The 24,679-nt window shown below is 33.2% G+C and overlaps 1 protein-coding gene across 6 annotated transcripts in view; it reads right to left on the reverse strand.

Moving 5' to 3' along the window:
• The window catches only part of ATRNL1 (attractin like 1), a 718,480-nt gene that overhangs the window by 446,974 nt on the left and 246,827 nt on the right, over positions 1 to 24,679 (reverse strand). For all 6 annotated transcript variants that reach the window (XM_073240354.1, XM_073240356.1, XM_073240353.1 and 3 more), the window contains exon 21: positions 11,264 to 11,316. In XM_073240354.1, coding sequence (XP_073096455.1) covers positions 11,264 to 11,316 — 53 coding nt within the window. The remainder of the gene's footprint in view (positions 1 to 11,263; positions 11,317 to 24,679) is intronic.

A 24,679-nucleotide genomic window follows, 5' to 3' on the forward strand; every position in this document is an offset into this window, starting at 1 on the left:
CATGAGTAAAACACAGCATGATAAAAGGAGCTTCGACAAGTAAAATATCAAGAGAAAATATTTTTAACATGTACAAAATGTTTAAAGAGGTCAGATATTCCTCTAAATTAACAATTAATTGGAAAGTGATAACTAAAAATTAATACATAGAAAAAGAGATTTTGAAAAAGAACTTCAACTATGAAGAAAGTTTCAGAATACATTATATATATTCAGGGTGACAAAGAACAAATAGTGAATATTTGTTTTACTCTTTTAACAAAAGCTACATGAAATAATGCATTAGTAAAGAAAATAGTAACTGATAAAAATCATCAAAATGTATATTAGAAATATCTCTATATCTGAGATCAAAGAAGACAAACCAGTCAGGATCACAAATAAAATTTATTTTGATCTGTGTATGCTTATCAAAGGTGCTGTTCATTCAAATTTCAGATCATTTGGGAATTATCACATAAATTGTGAATCATTTTGAAATTTTTAATTTAAATGTTTTGAAAAAGAAGCTGAGGACTAATGATTTGCTTCAGTTAATGTTGTATTTCACTTTGAATTCAACATTATCCACGGTATTTAAGGAGATCTCAATTGTAATCTCCGTTTACCAACTGGGTTATGTTACACAGGTTAATTAAATTCAGTGAGAGTCAATGATACAATGGGGATAAAACTGCTCATCTCTTAGGATTGCTCTGTGGTTTAAACATAATTGTGTTAGTGTGCATTTAGCTTAGAGAAGACTGCCCCATAAAATAAAGGCATTCAGTATATGTTATTTCACTTTCGTGATTCGTATATTGAATGAATTCTAAACGATTTCAAAAGTCAAATTCAAAAGCCAAGATTCTCATACGTGTAGTTATGTATATTTGCTCATAAATACATGGATTTCTGATAGTAATTTGGTTCTAGCTAGTTTCGCCATAAACATCTCTGCAGCAAGCATTTTCACCACCTAATTAATGGGCTTAAGGCAATTTTGCCATAAAAAAAATTTTTAAATAACTGATTGACAATATGGTTTGACAGGTTGTCGGTTTCATCAACTGGCTGACAGTTTACTTTCATTTCTCCATTGACACAGTGCTCCCATTTTTAGATTATATGAATCTTAACCCTCATAATGGTCTATAGAGAGGCACAGAGCTTCAAACCCACATTTCCCAAAGAACTTTGGAACTTCTATCAACAGACATGTAACAATATCCCAAGAACGAACAACAGTGGAGGGGGCATTCACAATACAACAGATAGGAAGTTCAATTACAAATATGCATCCTAGTATTTGTCAACTGGTACCTAAATAAAGAAAGAAAGAAAAAGTTCAATGCCAAACATGGAGACAAACCAACAAGGAAAAAAAAGGGGCACAATACTATGAATAAAAGCCTTTGGAGGCAAGTGCTTGGGTACAATCCACAAAATAAAATCCGTTATTTGCACAACACTGCTATGAATCTATCCACATTTTAAACGTATTCAAATATTTTGTATTTGGCAATGAAGCATTCTTAATTTTGTTTTGCATTTTTTCATTACTTTTCATTGTTTTTCATAGTGTATTCATCTTTTTCAGCAAAATGGCCTTCAGCCAACCAGTCATATGGCAAAAATGTTTAGGTAAAAATGCTTGCAAAAAAATACTGGATACATATACATTTAGCAATCCTAACGGGTCTGGAAGGGACACAGGATTCTTAAGGGTCTGGAAAAAAAGCATTATTTCATGTAGCTTTTGTTAAAAAGCTGTCTAGACTTTGACCACAATGAGAATCCAAATATGTTTTAAACAATGGGATATGTATAAATACTTGCATTTGACAACCTGGACAATTATTTAGTAAATGATAAAACTTAAGTGAATATAAATTCATGTACAGTCTCGATGTGTCATAGTCATAAATCACATATAGCTCTAGGAATACGCCTCAGAAAATGAACTAAAACGGCCTCGCCCGTGCTCTCTTGCCCTCACCAAGTTGGTTGACGCATGGCAAGCATCCTGATTATTTTAAAATTAAAATTTAATATTTAACCTCCTCTTGATACCCTTCAAAGACTTTCCATTTTTTCTACAATACAGACCAAAATCCTTACATGTTCTATAAAGCGCTGCGTGATTTGGATCCAGCAGAGCTCACACACCTCATCTCTTGCCTCTCTTAGCCCAGTTCTAAGTGTTTCGGCATTAGTATCTCACATGCCACATTCTTTCCAACCACAGACTTTGTGCATGCTGCCCATTTTGATTCTCCTTCCCATCCTGACCATCGCCACTCCACTACCAAGTCATCTTTCACCTCAAAGCTCCGTCATTCCCTTGCCTCACCCACTCCTGCTCTGTCCCATAAATCAGGTCAGGCTCTCTTAGCATATATTCCCAAAGCACCTATAACTCTCAGCCAGAGTTCTTACGACAATCATATGTAGATAATTGTATAATGGGTTTAGTATCTATTTCCCTACTATTTGTAAGCTCCAATGGGCAGAACCCATTTTGTTTACTGTAATATCCCCAGAGTCCAAAAAAAGTTGTTGGTCAATAAATCTATGTCAGATGAATAAACAAAAGTGAGTCTATTCCAGTGACACTCTCTCCAAGCTCTAACAGAGAAATCTTCAGTAATTAACTTAAGGAGAAAAAGTATGTCACCCTTATGAGTAGTAAATGAAATAATATTAAATTGTTTTGTACATAATATTCAATGAATACTTTTAATACTTATTATTATATTAACTGCATTTAATATTTTATTTTTAATAATAAACTAAATAAACTAGTTTTTCTGTGCTTGCTGAACGTGCTTATAATCCATACTTACAATTATTAAGAATTTCTATTGAACTTGAAACATTTATAATAATTTCAAAGATATAATCTACTGCAGTAATATTGCAAGTTGAGCATTTCCTAGATACAGCATCATAGAAAAAGTACAGAACCTTTGCTATTAACCGCACACTTGAAATGACTGAGTAGTGTAGGATATACTCAAGTTCATTGGGTGTTACTTTATTAGTGAACAGAGGATGGACGATGACAACCAATGCCTATTTTGCTGCACAGCATCTCCAAGTAGCTTAAGTTCCCATTTTTCTGCAATGACATATGGGAATCTGCTTAGATTTTTATTTGAAACAAATGTTCCACAGACAAACTAGAAAAACAAAGCTTGAAACTCATTTTTATTTAAATGAGTGGCTAAATGGTTAAAGTTGGTCAATGATGAATTGCACCACTTCATGTAAATAACTTAAAAAAATAAATGTAAAGCAACTTTTATTTGATATCCTGTAACACGATCTCCAAACATTTTTGGTCAAACACCCATCAACAAAAATACTTGCCCATGCAGCCTAAACATGCATGTTATCATTTATTTACTGATAATTTATATGTTTACTACCATTATGTACTGATTGAAAACCTGCCTAGGAGCCCCACACCTGGCTCTAAGTATGGGTTCCAACAGGAGAAGGTCCTCGAGTCACAGACTTTCCTTCCAGTAAGTAGAGAAAATGCATATTCACGCAAACAAATATACAAGTGACAATTTCATACCATGTTAAGAGTTAGAATGAAACAAAAAAAAAAGGGTGATGCTTGAGGAAGTCCATTTTAAGTAGAAATGAAAGATTAGCTGGAAATGGAGTACTTGAGGCAGAAAAATAGTAGAAATGCCACAATGTAAGGTAGAGTTTGGGATAAAGAACAAGCAGATTAAGTCATTTAGGACTTTTAGAAAAATAAAATAACTGTCATATACGTTCTCAAATGTCCAGGAATCTAATCCTGGACTTCCATTTAGTTCACTGACTGCTCTACCAGCATAGGACCTAATACAGAGTTACCGTATGTCTGGATGTCTACCAGGTGGCTGGTATTCTCACTATTCTCCCTTTTCATAATTTTATTGAATATTCTAAAGGTGTATTACTTGAAATGAATTTTAAGGTAATTTATTCTAATTCATACCCTTCAAAAACTTAATGAAATTCTAATTGCAATTGCATAGAATTTATACATCTATTTTGTTAAGTATGATATTTTCCTATGAAGACTTCTCATTTGAGAAAATGGTATGAAATTTTGGTTAGATCCTCTTTTTATTTCTTTCAACATGATGATTTTATTTTATTCGTATAAAAACAACTCCTGGGTTAAATACATTGCTAATTTTTTTTGCTCTACTTTTATCACTTGTGGTCAAGAGCTTGGACCATAGACCCAGATTGCCTGGTCTTAAACTGGCTTTGCCATTTCCTAGCTGTGGGATCTTATAAAGATTAATTATATTTTTCCTGCCTCTGTTCCTTCAAACAAAAAATGGGGATAATAAGCATACCCTTCTCACTTGAGGATTCAGTAAGCTAATAAATATAAAAAGCTCTGAAAGGCCAGCATATTAAGTGCTCAATAAACGTTAACCAGCATTATCATTATTTTAAAGTCAGGGTGTGATTTTCCTGTTTGGATAAAAACTACATTTTATTTGGTAAGTGATGCTAAATAATGAGTTATATATCTGTGAGGAAAAAACTGTTTATAAAAAGAATATATGTTATAACCTCTTTTATGTAAAATCATTCTCAAGACATGATTTATTTAGAAAGCCATGCAGTGCTTTCATTAGCCCATTCAGCATCTTGATTATAAGGAACTATAAACATTGCTCAAGGCAGAAACAGCCCCACATCAGGTTACACAGCTTAATGAGAAAAGTAAGTACCAGATATCAGCCTCTACTCTTCCTTGTGGCTGGGCACCTTTCCAGAGGCCAGAGACTGTATGACTCCATGTGGGAGCTCTGGCAGAAGATTTTCAGGAATTTTTATTTTCTTCCTTAAACTTTTTCATTTTATTAATTATTTTACAGTGAATCTGTTATTTACATAATCAGAATAACAACACTGTTATTATGAAATACATAGTCAAGTAAACTTTTCATCTCTTCTAGATTAATTCAATAACAAATTTTCTCTCAGTTATTTTTAATATTTTCATAATTGTGCTATACTGTACCTCAGTTTGGAATATGCAAAAATATTAAATAATTCTGAAAGGCATCTAAAAATACTGGGACATAAGCTTCAGGAAATTTAATTAAAACACTGATGAATCCAAGAACAAGGTTAAAATGCCAACCATGTAGTTCATTTATGTTTTATCAGAAAATCCTCAATCCATCAGATCTTCAGTCTGTGAAGTAGAAGAATTTAAATTCTCTGTCTTTATCAAGGTCACTTTTATTCTATTTGCAGATGGACCAGCCAGATCCTACTTAAATAGCTATTTATATTCAATGGTTAAAATGTCATACAAAATATTAACAAAATATTATATATTTAGTTTAAAACAGGAAAATTCTTTTATTCCATTTTAAAACGAAGCCCAATAATTACACTAGGTGAAAGGTTAATTCAAGTTTTAATTGCTTTGTTTTGTATGACATAGCATTTTAAGTAATTAAATTGAGTTTGAAATTTGTTTTTTGATTTACAGTTATAATAACATTTACTAGAAATATTATACTTCATTTGTTAAAGAAAAAATCAAATCCAGTAAATAATATGCTTATAAATAGTTTTTCAGTCCAAGACATAAACATTAATTAAATAAACCCATAATAACAAAAGTATCTGCAGTGAGACGAATGGTTAATATTTCATATTCTAGTAATATAAACGAAGGTAAGATGTGGTGAGTGGTAGAGGTGAGCACTGAATATAAAAATACTAATGAAATTCCTTACTCTAAAAAGGGGGTATTATCATCACAAAATCACACACCTTGGACTCCATATAGCAATAGAAGAAATTCAAAATAAAACAGTAATTTTTCAAAGAGTAAGAGGTCAAATAATCCAAAATATGTTAGATTGCTTGGAAATGTACTAAAATACAATAATTAACAATTTGGACATTACATGTTTTAAAGGAATTAATGAGGCAGTAGCATGAAACAGATGATCACAAAAAGTGACTTTCTGTACGGACTAAATCATTGAAATATATAATCTGTATAACATTTTCAAAGTCCAATCTTTCATTTTGTATTTGTTTTCATTATAATCATTACTATAATTAAAAAGCATTTAAGAACGAAAGAAACTGCACTGCTTTGTGACTACTTTTTACGTTAGTTGAAATATACTGAGTAATTCAATGTTTACAAGAGTCGATCAAAGTAGGTATCATTGCTTCAGACTTTGTTTTTTTCCATGTGAGGCATGACAGCTTTCTAATACATTCACTTTGTGGTTTTAAACTGAAACTTGAAAAACTACTAAGACTATAGAATACAACTGCTGGCGTATTACTTTGAATTAAGTTAACCGCACATTGCACCCAATTGCTTTGAGTTACAGAGTGGGCCTGCATTTTAAATTTCACTCTGATCTTTAAAATCAGAACAGTTTCCATTAACCCTATTATAAGAACTACTGACCTTTTTGTTTTTAACACTATTTCTTTAAAATGTTAAGTTTTAAAGGTCTCATATTAAATGACAAGACTGCCATCTAGAGCTTTTATGACTATTCCTTTAGCATTTTTCACACTGAGAGTCCTATATAATCTAGAGATGGACTGTCTAAAATAGTAGCCACTATTCACATGTGGTTATTGAATAATAGGAAGGTGACATATTTGAACTGAGATTGCTTTAAGTTTAGAAAGAAAACTTTATTTCAAACATTCAGTTTGAAAAAAACTTAAATATCTCATTGATGAGTTCTTATACTTACATGTCAAAATGACACATTTTTAGGTATTTGAGTTAAAAATACACCATTAAAATTAATTTCGCTTTACTTTTTTAATGTAGCTAGTAGAATTTTTTAAATTACATATATGACTCATATTGTATTAATATTAGATAGCACTAATCTAGAAGAAAGACTGTCTTAAACATAAAGGGCTCAATAAATATTAGTGTATTTATTTCTAAAAAATGGAATATAATTTATATGTGTCCACTGTTGTAACTAGTTACTCCTTTGGGAATACAGTAAAAACTAATGATTCAAGAAGAATTAAAGAGGAAGTTCTCATTTTTAAAAATTAGAAAAAATATGTCCCACAAAAATCCAGGATGTTTGAAAGAAAAACAATATGAATGTGGAAATGATAGAAAAAAAGATAATTTAAAAGACATAGAAAATGGACAACTTGCACATCAGTATGGATAATAATTTTAAATGGATTGAAACATATTAAATATGTGAGTCTGTACATTTATGATACAAAAACAAAAAAAATTTAGTTTGAGGATACTGGACAAACAACTCTCTACTTTGAAAACTGATAAATAACAAGAAAGACTATAATATTTATCGTGTCTTTTCTTTATGAACCATAACAATAAGTAACCAAATATCTGACAAGAGGGAATTTGTTTTTACAGAAGTTTTCCAATCAAGAAATTAAAAGAAAACTGGAATATCAGTTTTAATACAATATTGAGCATCGGAGTCTGCTAAGAACAATGTAGAAAAGACTGTTAATAAGAAAGAACAATTTAGAAGTATATACTAGAAGGAAATTAGTAAAAATAAAGCCTAAAACTGATTAATTAGAAAACAAAATCAGTGGGAAGGATGAAAAAAACCAAAAGGTCATGCTCTAATGATATAACAACAACAAAAAAAGAATGACTATCAATAAACAAGTACCACACCCAGAGATTTTGGTTGAATTTAGCTAATCTTTGAAGTTCACTTAATAGTATTTTTCAGTTATTCCTGTTTTAAAAGATCTTCTCATAAGCTTATCATAGGACCCAGATAGTTCACTCCTAGGAACCTACCCAAGGCAAATGAAAACACACAAAGACCATCTGAATATTCATATCAGCATTTTTCATAATAGCCTAAGTCTATAAATAATCCCAATGTCCATTAACTGATGAATGGACCAAAAGAAAGTGGTATTACTCACTAATTTTAAAACCTAAACTTCCCTATGAACAAAGTAAAATAGAAACACCTTGGGATCATCTCACTGATGCAGAAAAAGCATACGACATAAACAGCCATTCCTGATAAAAATGCTCAGGAAAATAGGAATAAAAGGGGATTTTCTCAACTGGTAAGGCATCTAGGAAAAACTTCCACATACTTAATGGTGAAAGACTGAATGTTTTCTTCTAAGACCAGGACCAAGACAAGAATATTTGAAGGCTCACCACACCTTTTCACATGGTATCAGGGGTATTAGTCAATGCAATAAAGCAAGAAAAGGAATTAAAGTTAACCAGAGAAGAAAGGACGAAATCAAATGCCATTATTTGCAGAACACATTATTGTCTATGTAGAAAATATGATGGAATCTACAAAAAAGGTACTAGAACTAATAATTGGGTTTAGCAAGGTTGAAGGATACAAAATCAATATAAAAATCAATTATAGCTAAAAAACTTCTGTACAGCAAAGGACACCATCAACAGAACAAAAAGGCATCCTACCTTATGGGAGAATATATTTGTAAATGACATATCCAACAAGGGATTAACACCCAAAAAGCACCCAAAAACAAATAACCCTATTAAAAAATGGGCAGAGGATATGAACAGACAATTCTCCAAAGATGAAATACAGATGGCCAACAGGCACATAAAAAGACGCTCCACATCCCTAATTATCAGGGAAATGAAAATTAAAACCACAATGAGATATCACCTCACACCAGTTAGGATGGCCAACATAGAAAAAAATAGGAACAACAAATGCTGGCAAGGATGTGGAGAAAAGGGAATGTTCCTACACTGCTGGTGGGAATGTAAACTAGTTCAGCCATTGTAGAAGGTAGTATGGAGGTTCTTCACAAAACTAAAATATAGAAATACCATTTGACCCAGGAATTCCACTCCTAGGAATTTACCCTAAGAATGCAGAAGCCCAGTTTGAAAAAGATATATGCACCCCTATGTTTATCGCAGCACTATTAACAGTAGCCAAGAAATGGAAGCAACCTAAGTGTCCATCAGTAGATGAATGGATAAAGAAGATGTGGTACATATACACAATGGAATATTATTCAGCCATAAGAAGAAAACAAATCCTATCATTTGCAACAACATGGATGGAGCTAGAGGGTATTATGCTCAGTGAAATAAGCCAGGCAGAGAAAGACAAGTACCAAATGATTTCACTCATCTGTGGAGCATAAGAACAAAGCAAAAACTGAAGAAACAAAATAGCCACAGACTCACAGAACCCAAGAATGAACTAACAGTTGCCAAAGGGAAAGGGACTGTGGGGGGAGGTGGGTGGGAAGGCAGGGAGAAGGGAAATAAGAGGCATTACAATTAGCACACATAATGTAGGGGGCGGGCATGGGGAAAGCAGTATAGCACAGAGAAGACAAGTAGTGATTCTATAGCATCTTACTACGGTGCTGGACAGTGACTGTAATGGGGTATGTGGTGGGGACTTGATAATGGGAGAATCTAGTAAACACAATGTTGCTCATGTAATTGTATATTAATGATGCCAAAATAAAAAAATTAAAGTAAATAAATTAATTGATTGATTGATTAATTAATTAAAAGACAAAAAAACATTTAAAATACAAATTATCTACTAAGGTGCAAAAGATATTTTGAAGTTAGCTGTAACATTTATAGGATAATATATTCTGCTGAAATGACCCCAGAGTTATGGGTATGTGGTGAGGACTTGATAATGGAGGGAATCTAGTAACCACAATATTGCTCATGTAATTGTATATTAATGATACCAAATTTAAAAAAATAATAATTTATATCTGTACATACTAGACTCAATCAGATATATATTTTTAATACCATAAAAAATATAAAACATATAGAGATAAATCCGTCAAAAACTGTGAAAGTCCTGAACAGTGAAAACTACCAAATATTGATGAGAATAAATTAAAGAATAATTAAGAAAAATTAAGAGATATACTATGTTAATGGGTCAGAAGACTCACTATACTTAACATACCAATTGTCCTCAGATTGATCTATAAATAAAACATAATATCAATCCAAACCCTAGCCTGTGTTTTTGTAAAAACTGACAAGCAGATACTAAAATTTGTAAAGGAAAAACAAATTGGAGAATAACTATTACATGAATGCCAAACTTATTTTACAGCTAGGGTAATTATAGCAGTCCCATGTTAGCATAAAAATAAATTAATTAATGGAACAGAATAAAGAGTACAGGAAGAGTCTTATACAGTCTCATACACATATATGGGCAACTGAATTTTGACAAATATTCAAAAGCAAGTCATTGGTTAAAAGACAGTCCTTAAGTAAATTTAGCTAAAATATTTGGACATCCATATGGAGAAAAAAAATGATCCCTCTCTTAACATATATACAAATATTAATTCAAAATGCACTGCATATTTAAGTGGAAAACCTAAAGCTGTAGAACTTCCAGAAGAAAATAGAGAAATCTTCATGACCTTAAGGTAGGCTAAGATTTCTTAAGAATAAATTGATAAAGGGAACTTCATCTAAATTAAAAACTGCTCCTCAAAAAAAGATTCTAAGAGTGAATATACAAGCCATAAACTAGGAAAAATATTTGCAAATAATGTATCAGATAAAGAACTTGTATCTGGAATATATTCAGTACCCTAAAAACTCAGTAATATGAAAACAATCCAATTTTAAAAAGTAGGCAATGGTTTTAAACACACTTCATTATATACAACATACACATGTCAAATAATCACATGAAAAAAATGCTTAACATCATTAGTTGTTAGGGAAATGCAAATAAAATAAGAATTAGTTTCCATTACACACCTATTCGAATGGCTAAAATTAAAAAGACTAACCAAAGTGTTAATATATTTGGAAAAACTGAAACTCCCATACATGGTGGGTGAGAATGTAAAATGGTAAAAACATTAGGAAAATAGCTTAGTTGATTTCTAAAAATTTAAAACACCTACCATATGTTATTATCCAGTGGAAATATCTTTCAGCAGAAAATCAGTGCAGCTTTTTAGTTATGACCAAAATTACCCCCTGCAAAAATCTATCACATAATTCTATTTGCTCAAAATTTAATCATAATGAAAAAAGATAACATTAAAATCCAGTATAATTAAGAGAATATAACAAGAAGACATTGCCTTTCTTAGCAATATATATGGAATTGTATTATAAGATTTAAGAAATTATATCGGTTTTCAAGATGAACTTTATTATCTGCAAAGTCACCTGAAACTAATTATGCAAAGTCATTATTTGAAATGAAAAAATGCAAATACTTACAATAACATGTTCCTCTAAGTGGATTACCAACATAGCGATTTTCAGAGTCACATCTGTAGAAATACAAAAACTAATTTAATATTAAACACCAAAATTCAAAAGTTTCATGTTTGTCTTCAAGCAAAAATATAATTAAACTCTACATTAAAATATCTTAAAAATTATAACACTGATTGAAATTTTAAACCAATATTCAAAAGAATTAATGTAGAAAACTTATATAAGAATATGAGTAAGAGAAGAAATAAGTGGAGAAGACAAATAAACATGCACAAGAAGAATATACAAGATGTCCCAGGCAGATGGTATAAGATTATGAGATTTGGGATGTGTATCCTTTTTAATAATATGAGGAAGAAATGAAAATCTGGATAAAGATACAGAGACATTTTTAGATAGAGGAAGAAAATTGTGGGAATTCATAAATTATTCTTTTGGTGGTCTTTGAAATTAATCTATTTTCCCCAGATACTATACCTTAGAATCTGCATTTTTTTAAAAAGACCTTTTCAGTTGTGTAATGGACAAATATTTTCTCTAAATTGTTGTACTCTAAATTCAGGAACTCAAACTCTGAATTCATGTAAGCAGATTTTTTTTTTTAATGAAAGAACATATGAGCATTCAAATCCATGAATTCTAAGTCAACTTCTTCTAAAATATGGTTAACTCTAGCAGTGGAAGAAAATCATATTTTCAAAATTTCTGAAGTTCACATTTTTCAATCCCTGTTTCCAGAATCCAATTGAAATGACAATTAGCATCTAATAGAAATATAGCTTGGTTTTGCATAATGCTAATAATTCTTAACACCCTTCAAAATAAATTATAAAATGTATATATCAGGGTAACTGAATAAAGCGATTTAATATTTAAATTATATGTAAAAGTTTAAAAGGTGAGAAAGACCTTCCAAAAATGTCTTTAGTTTTAGTAGAGCCAATTAGAACAGAGGAGTAATTTTAATACATGTATACTTTAATTATTAAGGGGCCAAATAGTTAAGAATAATAAGCTAAATAATCAGTTTACATTCTAAATGCATTTTTCAGCCATGTACTTGCTAGTTTATGTATCCCTGCAAAACATGAGTTGAAGAGTAAATCTTTTCTATACTAAGTACAAAATTAAAGTAGAAATATAATAGCCCTTTATACCATTAACTTTATTCTCTGTGAAACAAAGGAATTTTGGGTATTAGATTTTCTGTGACTTCTCCAAATGCTATTTTTAAAATGTGTGATGTATAGTAGTTTTCTAGCTTTAGAAAATGGTCATACTCATTATTGCTGGGGTAAGCACTTCAAAATCTATGTTATTCCTATACTATTATTCTTTCCTCAGGCTCACCTCCATAAATCCCATCACATTGTACCAAGTATATACATATACTAAAGGACTGATTTACAATATTGTTGTAATTCCTTTTTCTGTTGCAAAAAATCAACTGAACTTGCTAAAATGGGTCTCTCAACTCTACTTTTAAAATAGGAAAATATTCAACATAACATCCTCTACATGGTTATGCATGATATTCCCTGCCTATTATTTGCATACATAGATGGCTTTCAAAGTCCCATAGTAATCTAAAATGACTAACTTTGACAAAGGACAAGAGATTTCAAATACTTTTTAATTAATCTGTATGTTGACTTTAAGAACTCCAGATACAAGCCTATTTTCTAATATGGAAGTTATAAAGTTTTCATTTTTGTTAATAATACTCAATTTATTCAAATTATATAAAATTATTTTGGACTGAAAATTTTTGTAATGTTTACCTACAACCTAATTTTTACAAAGGAATGGTTAAAATTTTATTTTCTCCATTTCACAAATTTGCTGAGAAGGATGAAATTATATGCTCTTGCTAACTAAACTAACTTTTACTAGCTCTCAAGCTCAGAATTTTAACAGAAGTAAGAAATTAACACCATCTTATTAAGAATTAAACTGAGAAGTTTCACAGAGGTGTTATAGGTGTGGAATATAAGAATTACACTCTCTTTAAATTTTAAAACTCAAAAAAAATCAAATTAGAAACATGTATTGTCTAAAGTACTTTATATTAAATGATTATTGATAAAATGTGGAATGCATTAGAAATATTTTCAAAATTCAGCTTTACTTGTCATAGCTCCAATCAAAGATCTAAGATGTTATTGACTAGCAAATGCATTCTAATAACAGTCACCAACCATGGGAAAATATCTTCATTACAAGAGATGAAATGAAATTTCAAACAAATGTATAAATGCACATGTATACATTTGTTTGAAATTTCATTTCATCTCTTGTAATGAAGATATTTTGTACTATGCAAACCAATGATCTTCCCATGTCATTTCCCACATGCCAAAATTGGCAAAAAACACTTATATTAATCCATTGTAATAATCAGTTGATTTTTGGTATAGCCATTATAGATGGCATAGCCATTACAGACGATCATATAACCTATATAAACATGAGATCTGTATGCAATATTATCATAATCTATCAATTTCATTGCGGACTTCATAAATAAATACCAGCTAAATAAAACAGGATGGAGGATTTCACAATGATTGTCAACAGAAGGAGAGAACAGTATTATACAAAACAAAATTTTTAATTCTTGCTTGAGGCAATTTTGAACATACAAATATAAAATAATCAGATTAATATAAAAATGTTTTATTCTGTAACAGATCACTGTCTTTAGCAATGTTAAAGTAATATTTTTTAGAAAAATCTTAATTTGCACTGTTGAAATTATTTTACCTATTCATCTGAAAGCATTTAATGTATTATATAAATATTTAGTACACAAATATATAATTCAGTGAATACAATAAAAGCGATTGGATATATTTGTACTAGTCATCTATGGCTAAGTAACAGATTACCACAAACTTAGTGGCTTTAATCAACAATATTTATTATCTCACAGTTTCTGTGGGGCAGGAGTCGGGGCGTGGCATAGCTGGTTTCTCTGTTTCAGAGACAGTGCAGTCAAGGCATCAGCTGGGGTTGCGATCTTAGCAGAGGCTTGATTCGGAATGCTCCTGCTTCTAGGCTCCCTTACTGAAAGCATTTCTTTCCTTGTGGCTATTAAACTGAGGATCTTGGTTTCCTATTTACTAAAGGCTGGAGGATGCTTGCAGCTCCACTTACTTCTTCAAAGCCAGCAAGGGAGAAAGTCTCCAGAGCAGGGCTTCTAGCTAGTCTCACTTAAATCATATTCATGAAAATGACGTATGATTACCTTTACTATATAATGTAACATAATTATAGAAGTAATATTCCATCACCTCTGCCATATTTTAGAAACAAGTCATTGGTCCTGCCCACACTCATGGAAAGGTGTTTATACAAAAATGTGAATACTAGAAGGTGGAGATCATTCGTAGTCACCATAATATTTTGTTACACAAATATTTTGTTATAAAAATATGTTTGTTTAGATATGAACAGGTACTAATCTAATTCACGGAATACATAATTTGAGTTCAATTATGTGATCAAGTTCAAATTCAGATTATAAGAGGTAAAGAGAATATGAAGGGAAGAGTATATATATGAATTATTCTTTAAACAAATTAATATTTTACTACATAAATTACATTAATATTTCTGATATGTAGGCTAAGCAATCTTTTTAAAATTCAGAATCCTTCTGTATAAAATTAGATACAAACATTAAAAGCCTTCAGAAGTCTTCTGCATGGTTTAATTAAAAACATAACTTCAAATATTTCTGTGTCTAAGCAAAGAGATAATCATGCTCTATTCTCACGAAGCAAATAAAGCAAACAGCCAGAACTTCTTAGAAGACAGATTAAGGCTGAAATATTTATTAGGGACTTTGAAAGGGTAAATACTGTCATTACATGTCACCTAAATAATGTGAATGATCACATTACCTTATAAATATCACTTTTTAAAAGAACAAAATATAAAATAATTTCACATTTCTAAGTGTTAAAATATAGCATTCATTTTGTCTCTATTTGAATGTTTAAATACATATACATATCTTGAGATATAATATCTATTCAGAAACTAAAAAAATGGGAACATCTAATTGCTATAATTTTCAAATATCATAACATGATTTAAAAAGGCTGAGACTGATAAATAAATTTATGTTTTTATGAGAAAGTATGGAAATTACACAATAAAACACTTGCTTTTTCTGTTTCTCTTCTAAAGAAACCCATAAAATTATATCATATAATATGAACAAAAATACGATATTAAGGAGTATCAGATATCAAATTAATACCATATTTCTAAGATAATTTATTACTAAAAAAACAATAAAAATTCAGACAAGAAGGTGTGGTAAATCCTCAAACAGTATAGGAGGTACAGGTTCTAAGGGGGCTGTTTACATACTTCAAAGACCAAGAACTCATTAGGCTAAGTTGAAGACAACTAAAAAGGGCAGATTCTGTTTTTTAATGCTTAACAGCACTAGAGAGGAAAAGAGTGAAAATTACCAAACCAGGAAGCAAGGAGATGGAATCCCAGAATGCTGAATCATTTGGGGCATCCCTTTGTCCCTCGTTATAGATGGAAATAGTATTTCATAAGAAAAATGACTGAAGTCAAGGCCCACAAAAAGTTAGTGAGCTAAGTCCCAAAGAGTAATCTTAGGAGTAAGTTCACAGAAAAGCCTGCCAGAGACTCCAGATCTACTTTGAGCCATCTTTACTCCTGAAAATGATTAATGAACTATTGCCCACAGGAACACAGCAGAATTACGTTCTTTTTGGAAAAAAATTTCATCCAAGGTCTCAAACTAGCTATAAGTAGATTTTGCAAATATGGTATCTAGTACAAAATAAAAAATAACCAGGCAGGCATGGAAACAGATAAGAAAACAAGAACAAGAATAAGCAGAAACAATGGATGATGGAAATGGAGCCAAGAGAATTCACATATTACTAGGAAAAGAAACAGGCTTTAAAAAGAACTATCTTTATTATATTGGAGGAGATAATAGACAAGATTAAAAATCTGCCTAAAAAATTTGGAAACGATAAAAGACAATTAGAAACCATAATAGATAAGATTAACAATTTAGTCTGCAAAACTGGGAACTATAAAAACAGAATGAAAATACAATAACCAAAATTAAGAACTGAATGGATGAGATTAACAGTAAATTAGACACAGTGGAAAAGAGACAAATGAACTGAAAAATACATGAGGAGAGAGTAGAAAAATAAGAGACATAACAAATGTGGTATTAGTGGAGCCCAAAGCAGAAGGCAGAGAACTGAGAAGCAGCAACATTTGAAAAGTACTAGCTAAACTTTCTCACCATGATAAAAGAAATAATAGTATTTTTCAATATAAATAAAATAATAATAATTAAGTATATCATATAAAACTGGGAATGCAAAAAGGAAACATTTTAAAAGCCAAAGAATAAAAGAGACATAAGAAGAAATTAAAAATCTGAATACTTTAAAGAAATTGAATAATTTATATCTTATTTTAAAGAAATAATTGAAACCTTTCCTCAAAGAAAAAGCTAGGACCAACTGGCCACCAGTGATATTACCTAATAATGGGGAAGACAAAGTTTTAAGCAGAACCCAGAGAAGCACTAACCAAATGAAAAGATTAATGTATTAGGTTATATTAAAATTAAGAACTTTTCTTCATCAAAAGCATACAAAAGAGTCTGAAAATCCAAACCAGAAAGTGACATTTACCACATACATCCCCAAAAGAGACATTCACCCAGAATATATAAAACCTTATTACAAATGATCAAGAAAAAGAGATTCCAGTGGAAAAAAAATCACAGGAAACTTGAAAGAGTAATATTTCACAATAAAGGAAATTCAATTGGTGATTAAACATAATTAAACATATGAAACTTTCTAAAGATTAAACATATTAAAATTTTAAGAACTAAAAAAACTTTAGTACTTGAGAAAATACAAATATCTATTACACATCCATCAGGATCCTTAAAATTAAAATGTCTTATACTACCAAGTATTGCCAAGAGTGTAGAGTATTAAGAAAATTCACAAAGACCTGGAGGGAGTGTAATTTGATATAACAATTATATAAAAGTTAATCCTCTAAAACAGAAAACATGGATACCCACCAAACTGTATGTACTTGACCAGGAGACATATATTAGAATACTCATCAGTACAATTGGTTGTAATGGTAAAAACAAACAAAAAGCTAAGATTATAGGAGACCAGGAGAATGAATAAATGAATGGTGATTTAATCATACAATAAATTCATTCACTTTATAGCACTGAAAAGCATTAAACTACAGCTACATGGATGTAACAACTTGGAATATCAAAACATTATGTTGAGTGAAGGACATAAAACACAAAGGAATACAGCCAAAGACTGAAAGAAAATATCTGCGTAAGACAAATCTGATAAAGGACCATAATCCAAAATATATAAAGAACTGTTCAAACTCAACAGTAAGGAAAACAACCCAATTTTAAAAATGGGTGAAAGATCTCAAAAGAAACTTCACAAAAGATAGACAGATGGCAAATTAGCTGTACAAATAAGATATACAATGGCAAATAAGAATATATACAGATAGTGACTGCAATGGGGTACAGAGAGGGATTCCATAATAAGGCCGAATGTAATAACCACATTGTTTTTCTTGTGAAACCTTCATGAGTGTAAATCAATGATACCTTAATAAAAATAAACAAACAAACAAATAAATAAATAAAAAGAATATATACAGATAGCAAACTAGAAAAAGGTACTGCACATCATATGTCATCAATGAAATTCAAATTAATACAATGAGACCTCACTACACACCTATGAGAATGGCCAAAACCAGAATACCGGCAACACCAAATGCTGACAAGAATGTGGAATATGGAACAACAGGAACTCTCAGTCACTGATGGTGGAAATGCTAAACGGTACAGCCACTTTAAAAGACATTTTGACAGCTTCTTACAAAACTAAACATACTGTTACCATATGATCCAGGAATTGCACTCCTTGGTATAGACCTGAAGAAACTGAAAAGTTATGCCCACACAAAAACCTGCACATGGATGTTTATAGCAGATTTAGTCATAATTACCAAAATTCAGAAGCAACCAAGATATCCTTCAGTAGGTGAATGGATAAACAAACTGTGGTACATCCAGACAATGGAATCTTAGTCAATGCTAAAAAGAAATGAACTGTCAAGCCATGAAAACACATGCAAGAAACTTAAATGCGTATTACTAAGTAAAAGGAGCCAATCTGAGAAGGCTACAAACTGTATAATTCCAACTATATTACATTCTGGAAAAGGCAAAACTATGAAAAGAGGAAAAAGGATCAGAGGTTGGCAGGACTTATGGGGGGAGGGGTGAATAGGAGAAGCAAAGAGGCCTTTTGGGGCGGTGAAACTACTCAGTATGATGCCACAATGGTGGATACAGTATGAAACTACTATGATAGATATATTACTCATTTGTCAAAACCCACAGAATATCTAACACCAAGAGTGAACCCTAATGTAAATTATGGGTTCTGGGTAATAATGTGTCAATGCAGGTGCATAAATTGTAACAGATGTACCACTCTAATGAAGGGCACTGAAATGGAGTAAGCTGTGCATGTATGGGAGTAAAGGGTAAATGGAAATTTCTGTACCCCTGCTCAATGTTGTTAGCAACCATGAAGTTAGGTCTATTAAAAAACTGGATTTATAAAACCAGCCAAAGAAAACAATTAAAAAAAAAAAAAACTTAATGCCTCTTAAATTAAGAAAAAATCTAAAAACAATTGCTGGATCAAAATAAATTGAAATTATTGATAACTTAGAAAAAATACAAACCGAAAGAATATTGATTAATCTAAAACTTAGTATAGTTAGAGCACGAGTCTCTGAAGAGTAGAATCAGTCTCTATGTTATGTAATTCTTCCTCTGGTGAGGGTAAAAACAGTACTAGGAATTTTTGCTTTCCAAAGAATATTTAATTTTCATTAATTATAAAATATTTTACATTATGATTGAGAAATTAAAAATAATATATGGCTCACAAACACTATGCATAAATTTTATGACAAAGTCTCAGAAAGAGAAATGAAATATTTGTTTTCAGTGTAGAAATAATGACCCATTTCTTATTAGCCAATTATCCTTAATACAGGAATGATGGATATACAATAGGTAAAGAACACTGGTTTTTAGTTATAGAAACCTAGGTGGAAGTCCTACTCCAATACCAATTAGATTGTGACCTTGGACAAATTAACTTCTGTAAGCCTCAATTTCCTTTGCAGTCAAATAGGGATAACAATGCACCTACTTTACAGGATTTTTATAAGAATTAAATACAAGTGCTTAGTGCAGAGACAAGACATTTAATAGGGGTCAGTACGTGTTAACTGTAATGATGATAATGACAAATTAACAGCAATGAAGAAGAGAAAAAACATTAATAAAAATAGAGGATATTACATTGCACCTGAAAGTGTGAAAGCTAGAAAAAAAAATTGAGAGATGACACTGAAATATTTTCAAACATCAATCTTTTTTTCCCTAGATGTAAGAATGCTTAACTATAGAACATAACCATTACACTGGGACTCCCAAAAATGAATCAAACTGACATAGTAGTATACAGCAGTAATTCATTTTATAAGGCACATCTGTTATTTGAAATGTGTCCATATTTTTATAAAACATCTACATATATGCCAGATATATATTCTACACTAAAATGTTGAAATTTACTGTAAGATTTCTTCACAGATGCTAAAGTTGAAACATATTAGGAGACTATTTCATCCTCTGATATTTAAAGATAACTTTTAATAAGAAATATAGAAGATAAACCAAAATAAACTGAAAGCTTAAAGTATATTTTCTTTCTTTGGCATATAAGCCCGTTTTGGTTTTTTTTTGTAACCATTTCCAACTTCTAATTACTGTATCCTACACCTTAATTTGATACTCTGTTCCTTATTGTACACTTCTTTTAAAATAACAATCCCAACAATTCTATACGTATTGAGATCTATTCTGACCATCTAGCATTAAAACCACTTAACTTTGTTATGCCTGATGTCAATGTAATAATCTAACTGGAGATTGCGGATTATGTTAAAGCACCCTGAGAGATGGCCTTCAATGACAATAGCTCCCATAAAACAGATGGACGAGTCTGTAAAGATTTTAAGAGATGAATGGGGATCAAAGAACAAATTGACCCTAAATACCTCACAGCTCACTAACCTAACGCCCGAGGTCACACTTAATGAATGTGTTCATTTATGGTTATTCAAATGGAAGTGCAGTAATTAAAAATGTCAAATAGGGTGCTAAAGGAATAATAATTACTCGTGGAAGGGTATGCTTTCTCCTGTAACAAACAACCTTAAAAATCTTACTAGTTTTACACAACAAAAGATTTTTTGTACTGAAAGGCACAATTTTGTGTAGGGCGGCACTGGAGAAGAGGTCCTACTCCGCGCAGTCTCTCAGGGCCTGGGCTACTCCTGAGCTCTGCACTCTTACAGGTCCTCATCTTTCTCTCCCTTTTAACTGTTGAATGGGGAGAGAGAGGATGTGTGGCACAGGAGATTTTTAGGGGCCAGACCTGGAGTGCTAGACACTACTTATATCTATTGGTCAGGACTTAATTATGTGATCTCCACTCTAACTGTAACAGAAACTGGCAAACAGCCTCGTTGTGTTCAGAAAATTTTCACAAGACAACTAAATGAAATTCAATGGAGTACAGTTCTGGGGGATGATGTGTTAGCTTAGGAAGACTGATAACAGAGGTAACACTTAGATTCAGAAGTACATTCTTAAAATTTCACAAGTTTTAAATTCAGGAAGACAAATTGGATAAGCTTAAAATGGCTTAATAACATGCTTTCTGAACTGATATTTGAGATTTATGGCTTTTGGTACTGCTTATGGCCTCTCAGTGAGTAAATGTTTTCAGAATAAAGCAAGCTTAGGAATTCTTCAAGTATTGTATTCCTTAGACATCAAGGCTGTTTGGCTCATTAATACAAGTAATCCATTAGCCATATCTGCAGTTGGAATTGCAGTGAGCAAAAAAGACCAAGAAAAATCCTAATAATATTATTAGTATTTGAAAACTATCTTCACCAGCTGTTTATTTGTGTTTATGAAGCTAATAATCTTTATGTAAATTAGATAAGTACAAAAAAGGCAGGTTGTACAGTAAATTATTCCTCTGTATTCTTTGCATAACAACTTAATGTAGACTAAGGAAGGGAGATGAGAGAAGTACTGTTTTTCCCCATTCCCAATATAAAACACTTTTTAAAAAAGAAGTTAATTGGCAAACCAAAGTCCTATAATATATTCATTATTACTTGTTTAATAATGCCCCAGCTATGTGCCAAAAACCAGTCTATAAAAGAAGGCATAGATTTGATTTTCCTAAAATGAAAAACACATTGGCATCATCCTCTGCTGCTCTGCCCCCACCAAAAAAAAAAAAAGACTACATATAATGAAGTGGAGAAAAATGGGTAAAAATCTTGACTATTGGTGGCCTAAATGTAAACCGGGGAGAAAAAGTTTTCAGAAGATCCTCCTATGGCAATATTTCTCAAAGTGCATCAGGGACTATGACTTCAGTCACCTGAAATGCTTGTAGTAAAGCAAAACTTTAGTCCGCATTCCAGAGTTTAAGTAACCTTATTCCAGGGGATTTCTTCTGCACACTAATATTGAGAACCAATGTCTTAAGCCTAATATAAGTAGCTATGAAGAAGCTGTGATCAATCATGAGGAAAGGTATAAGGAAGAGAAAAGGGGATTCAATTATGAATTAGTTTACTCAACTTGAAAGATCCTGCTTAGTAACAGGGACATATATTTCCGATAATTATAATTACAAATGCTGTTAAGAAATTTTATCTTCCACTTACTTTGGATAAAAAGTAAAACATGAGGGGGTGGAGCCAGGATGGCGGTGTGAGCAGAGCAGTGGAAATCTCCTCCCAAAAACACATAGAGCTATGAAAATATAACAAAGAAAAATCTTCCTAAAATAGAGACCACAGGACACAGGACAACATCCAGACCACATCCACACCTGCAAGAACCCAGCGCCTTGCGAAGGGGGTAAGATACAAGCCCCGGCCTGGTGGTACCCGAGCGCCCCTCCCCCCGGCTCCTTGCGGGTGGAAAGAAACCGGAGCGGTTTTTTTCTTGGGGAGTGCTTTTTGGAAGCCTTAAAGGGACGGGCCCCCGTTGCTAGGGAGGCAGGGTGGCGGGACTGGTGAGCAGGTGCCTGGGACCGGTGCCTGAGGACAAAGAATATCCCACGTTTCTCCCTGCGGGACCGGCGGGTGGGTGCCTGAGACCGGTGCCTGAGGAAGGAGGAAATTGCGCGTTTTTCCCCTTTTTTTTTTCTCTTTTTTGCGAGTGCTTTTTGGAAGCCTATAAGGGACAGGAACCCCCGTGCTAGGGAGGCAGGGCGGCGGGACTAGTGAGCGGGTGCCTGGGACCGGCGCCTGAGGACAAAGAATATCGCGCATTTTTCCCTGTGGGACCGGTGGGCGGGTGCCTGAGACCGGCACCTGAGGACGGAGGAAATCGCGCGTTTTTCCCCTTTTTTTCTCTCTTTTTGGCGAGTGCTTTTTGGAAGCCTTAAAGGGACAGGGACCCCGGTGCTAGGGAGGCAGGGCGGCGGGACTGGTGAGCGGGTGCCTGGGACCAGCGCTAGAGGACAAAGAATATCAAGCGTTCCTTCCCTGCGGGACCGGTGGGTGGGTGCTTTTTGGAAGCCTTGAAAGGACAGGGACCCTGGTGCTAGGGAGACAGGGCAGCAGGACCAGTGAGCGGGTGCCTGGGACCGGCACCTGAGGACAAAAAAAAAAAAAAAATCGCGTGTTTTTTCCTTTTTTTTTTCTTTCTGTGCCCTCTCTCATTGTTGCTGTTGTTGTTTTGGTTTGGAGAGTGCTTTTTGGAAGTCTTAAAGGGGCAGGACAGGTCACTTAGACCAGAGGCAGGGAATCTGGGGATCTCTGGGCACTCTAACCCCTGGGCAGCAGGGAGCACAGAGGCCCCTTACGGAGATAAATAGCCCCCCCGGCCGCTCCCCCTCCAACGGGGCTCCACCATTTTGGAGGAACAGCCCCAGCCAGGCCAAGCCCACAGCAACAGCAGAGATAAACCCCAAAGCAACTGGGCAGGAAGCAGAAGCCCTGTCTGTGCACAGCTGCCCAGCACAAGCCACTAGAGGTTGCAATTCTCCCAGGAAAAGGCCACAAACCAACAAGAAGGGAAGCTCTTCCAGCGGTCACTTGTACCAGCTCTGCAAACTATCTCTATCACCATGAAAAGGCAAAACTACAGGCAGACAAAGATCACAGAGACAACACCTGAGAGGGAGACAGACCTAACTAGTCCTCCTGAAAAAGAATTCAAAATAAAAATCATGAACATGCTGACAGAGATGCAGAGAAAAATGCAAGAGCAATGGGATGAGATGCAGAGAAAAATGCAAGAGCAGTGGGATGAAGTCCGGAAGGAGATCACAGATGTCAGGAAGGCGATCACAGAAGTGAAAAAATCCCTGGAAGGATTTATAAGCAGAATGGATAAGATGCAAGAGGCCATTGAAGGAATAGAAGCCAGAGAACAGGAACGTATAGAAGCTGACATAGAGAGAGATAAAAGGATCTCCAGGAATGAAACAACACTAAGAGAAATATGTGACCAATACAAAAGGAATAATATTCGTATTATAGGGATACCAGAAGAGGAAGAAAGAGGAAAAGGGATAGAAAGTCTCTTTGAAGATATAATTGCTGAAAACTTCCCCAAACTGGGGGAGGAAATAATCGAACAGACCATAGAATTACACAGAACTCCCAACAGAAAGGATCCAAGGAGGACAACACCAAGACACATAGTAATTAAAATGGCAAGGATCAAGGACAAGGAAAGAGTTTTAAAGGCAGCTAGAGAGAAAAAGGTCACCTATAAAGGAAAACCCATCAGGCTAACATCAGACTTCTCGACAGAAACCCTACAGGCCAGAAGAGAATGGCATGATATACTTAATGCAATGAAACAGAAGGGCCTTGAACCAAGGATACTGTATCCAGCACGACTATCATTTAAATATGATGGCGGGATTAAACAATTCCCAGACAAGAAAAAGCTGAGGGAATTTGCTTTCCACAAACCACCTCTACAGGGCATCCTACAGGGACTCCTCTAGATGGAAGCACCCCTAAAAAGAGCACAGAACAAAACACACAACATATGAAGAATGGAGGAGGAGGAATAAGAAGGGAGAGAAGAAAAGAATCTCCGGAAAGTGTATATAACAGCTCAATAAGCGAGCTAAGTTAGGCAGTAAGATACTAAAGAAGCTAACCTTGAACCTTTGGTGACCACGAATCTAAAGCCTG

This window comes from Manis javanica, chromosome 7 (genome assembly GCF_040802235.1).
Source record: "Manis javanica isolate MJ-LG chromosome 7, MJ_LKY, whole genome shotgun sequence".
In the NCBI taxonomy this organism is placed as follows: Eukaryota; Metazoa; Chordata; class Mammalia; order Pholidota; family Manidae; genus Manis; species Manis javanica.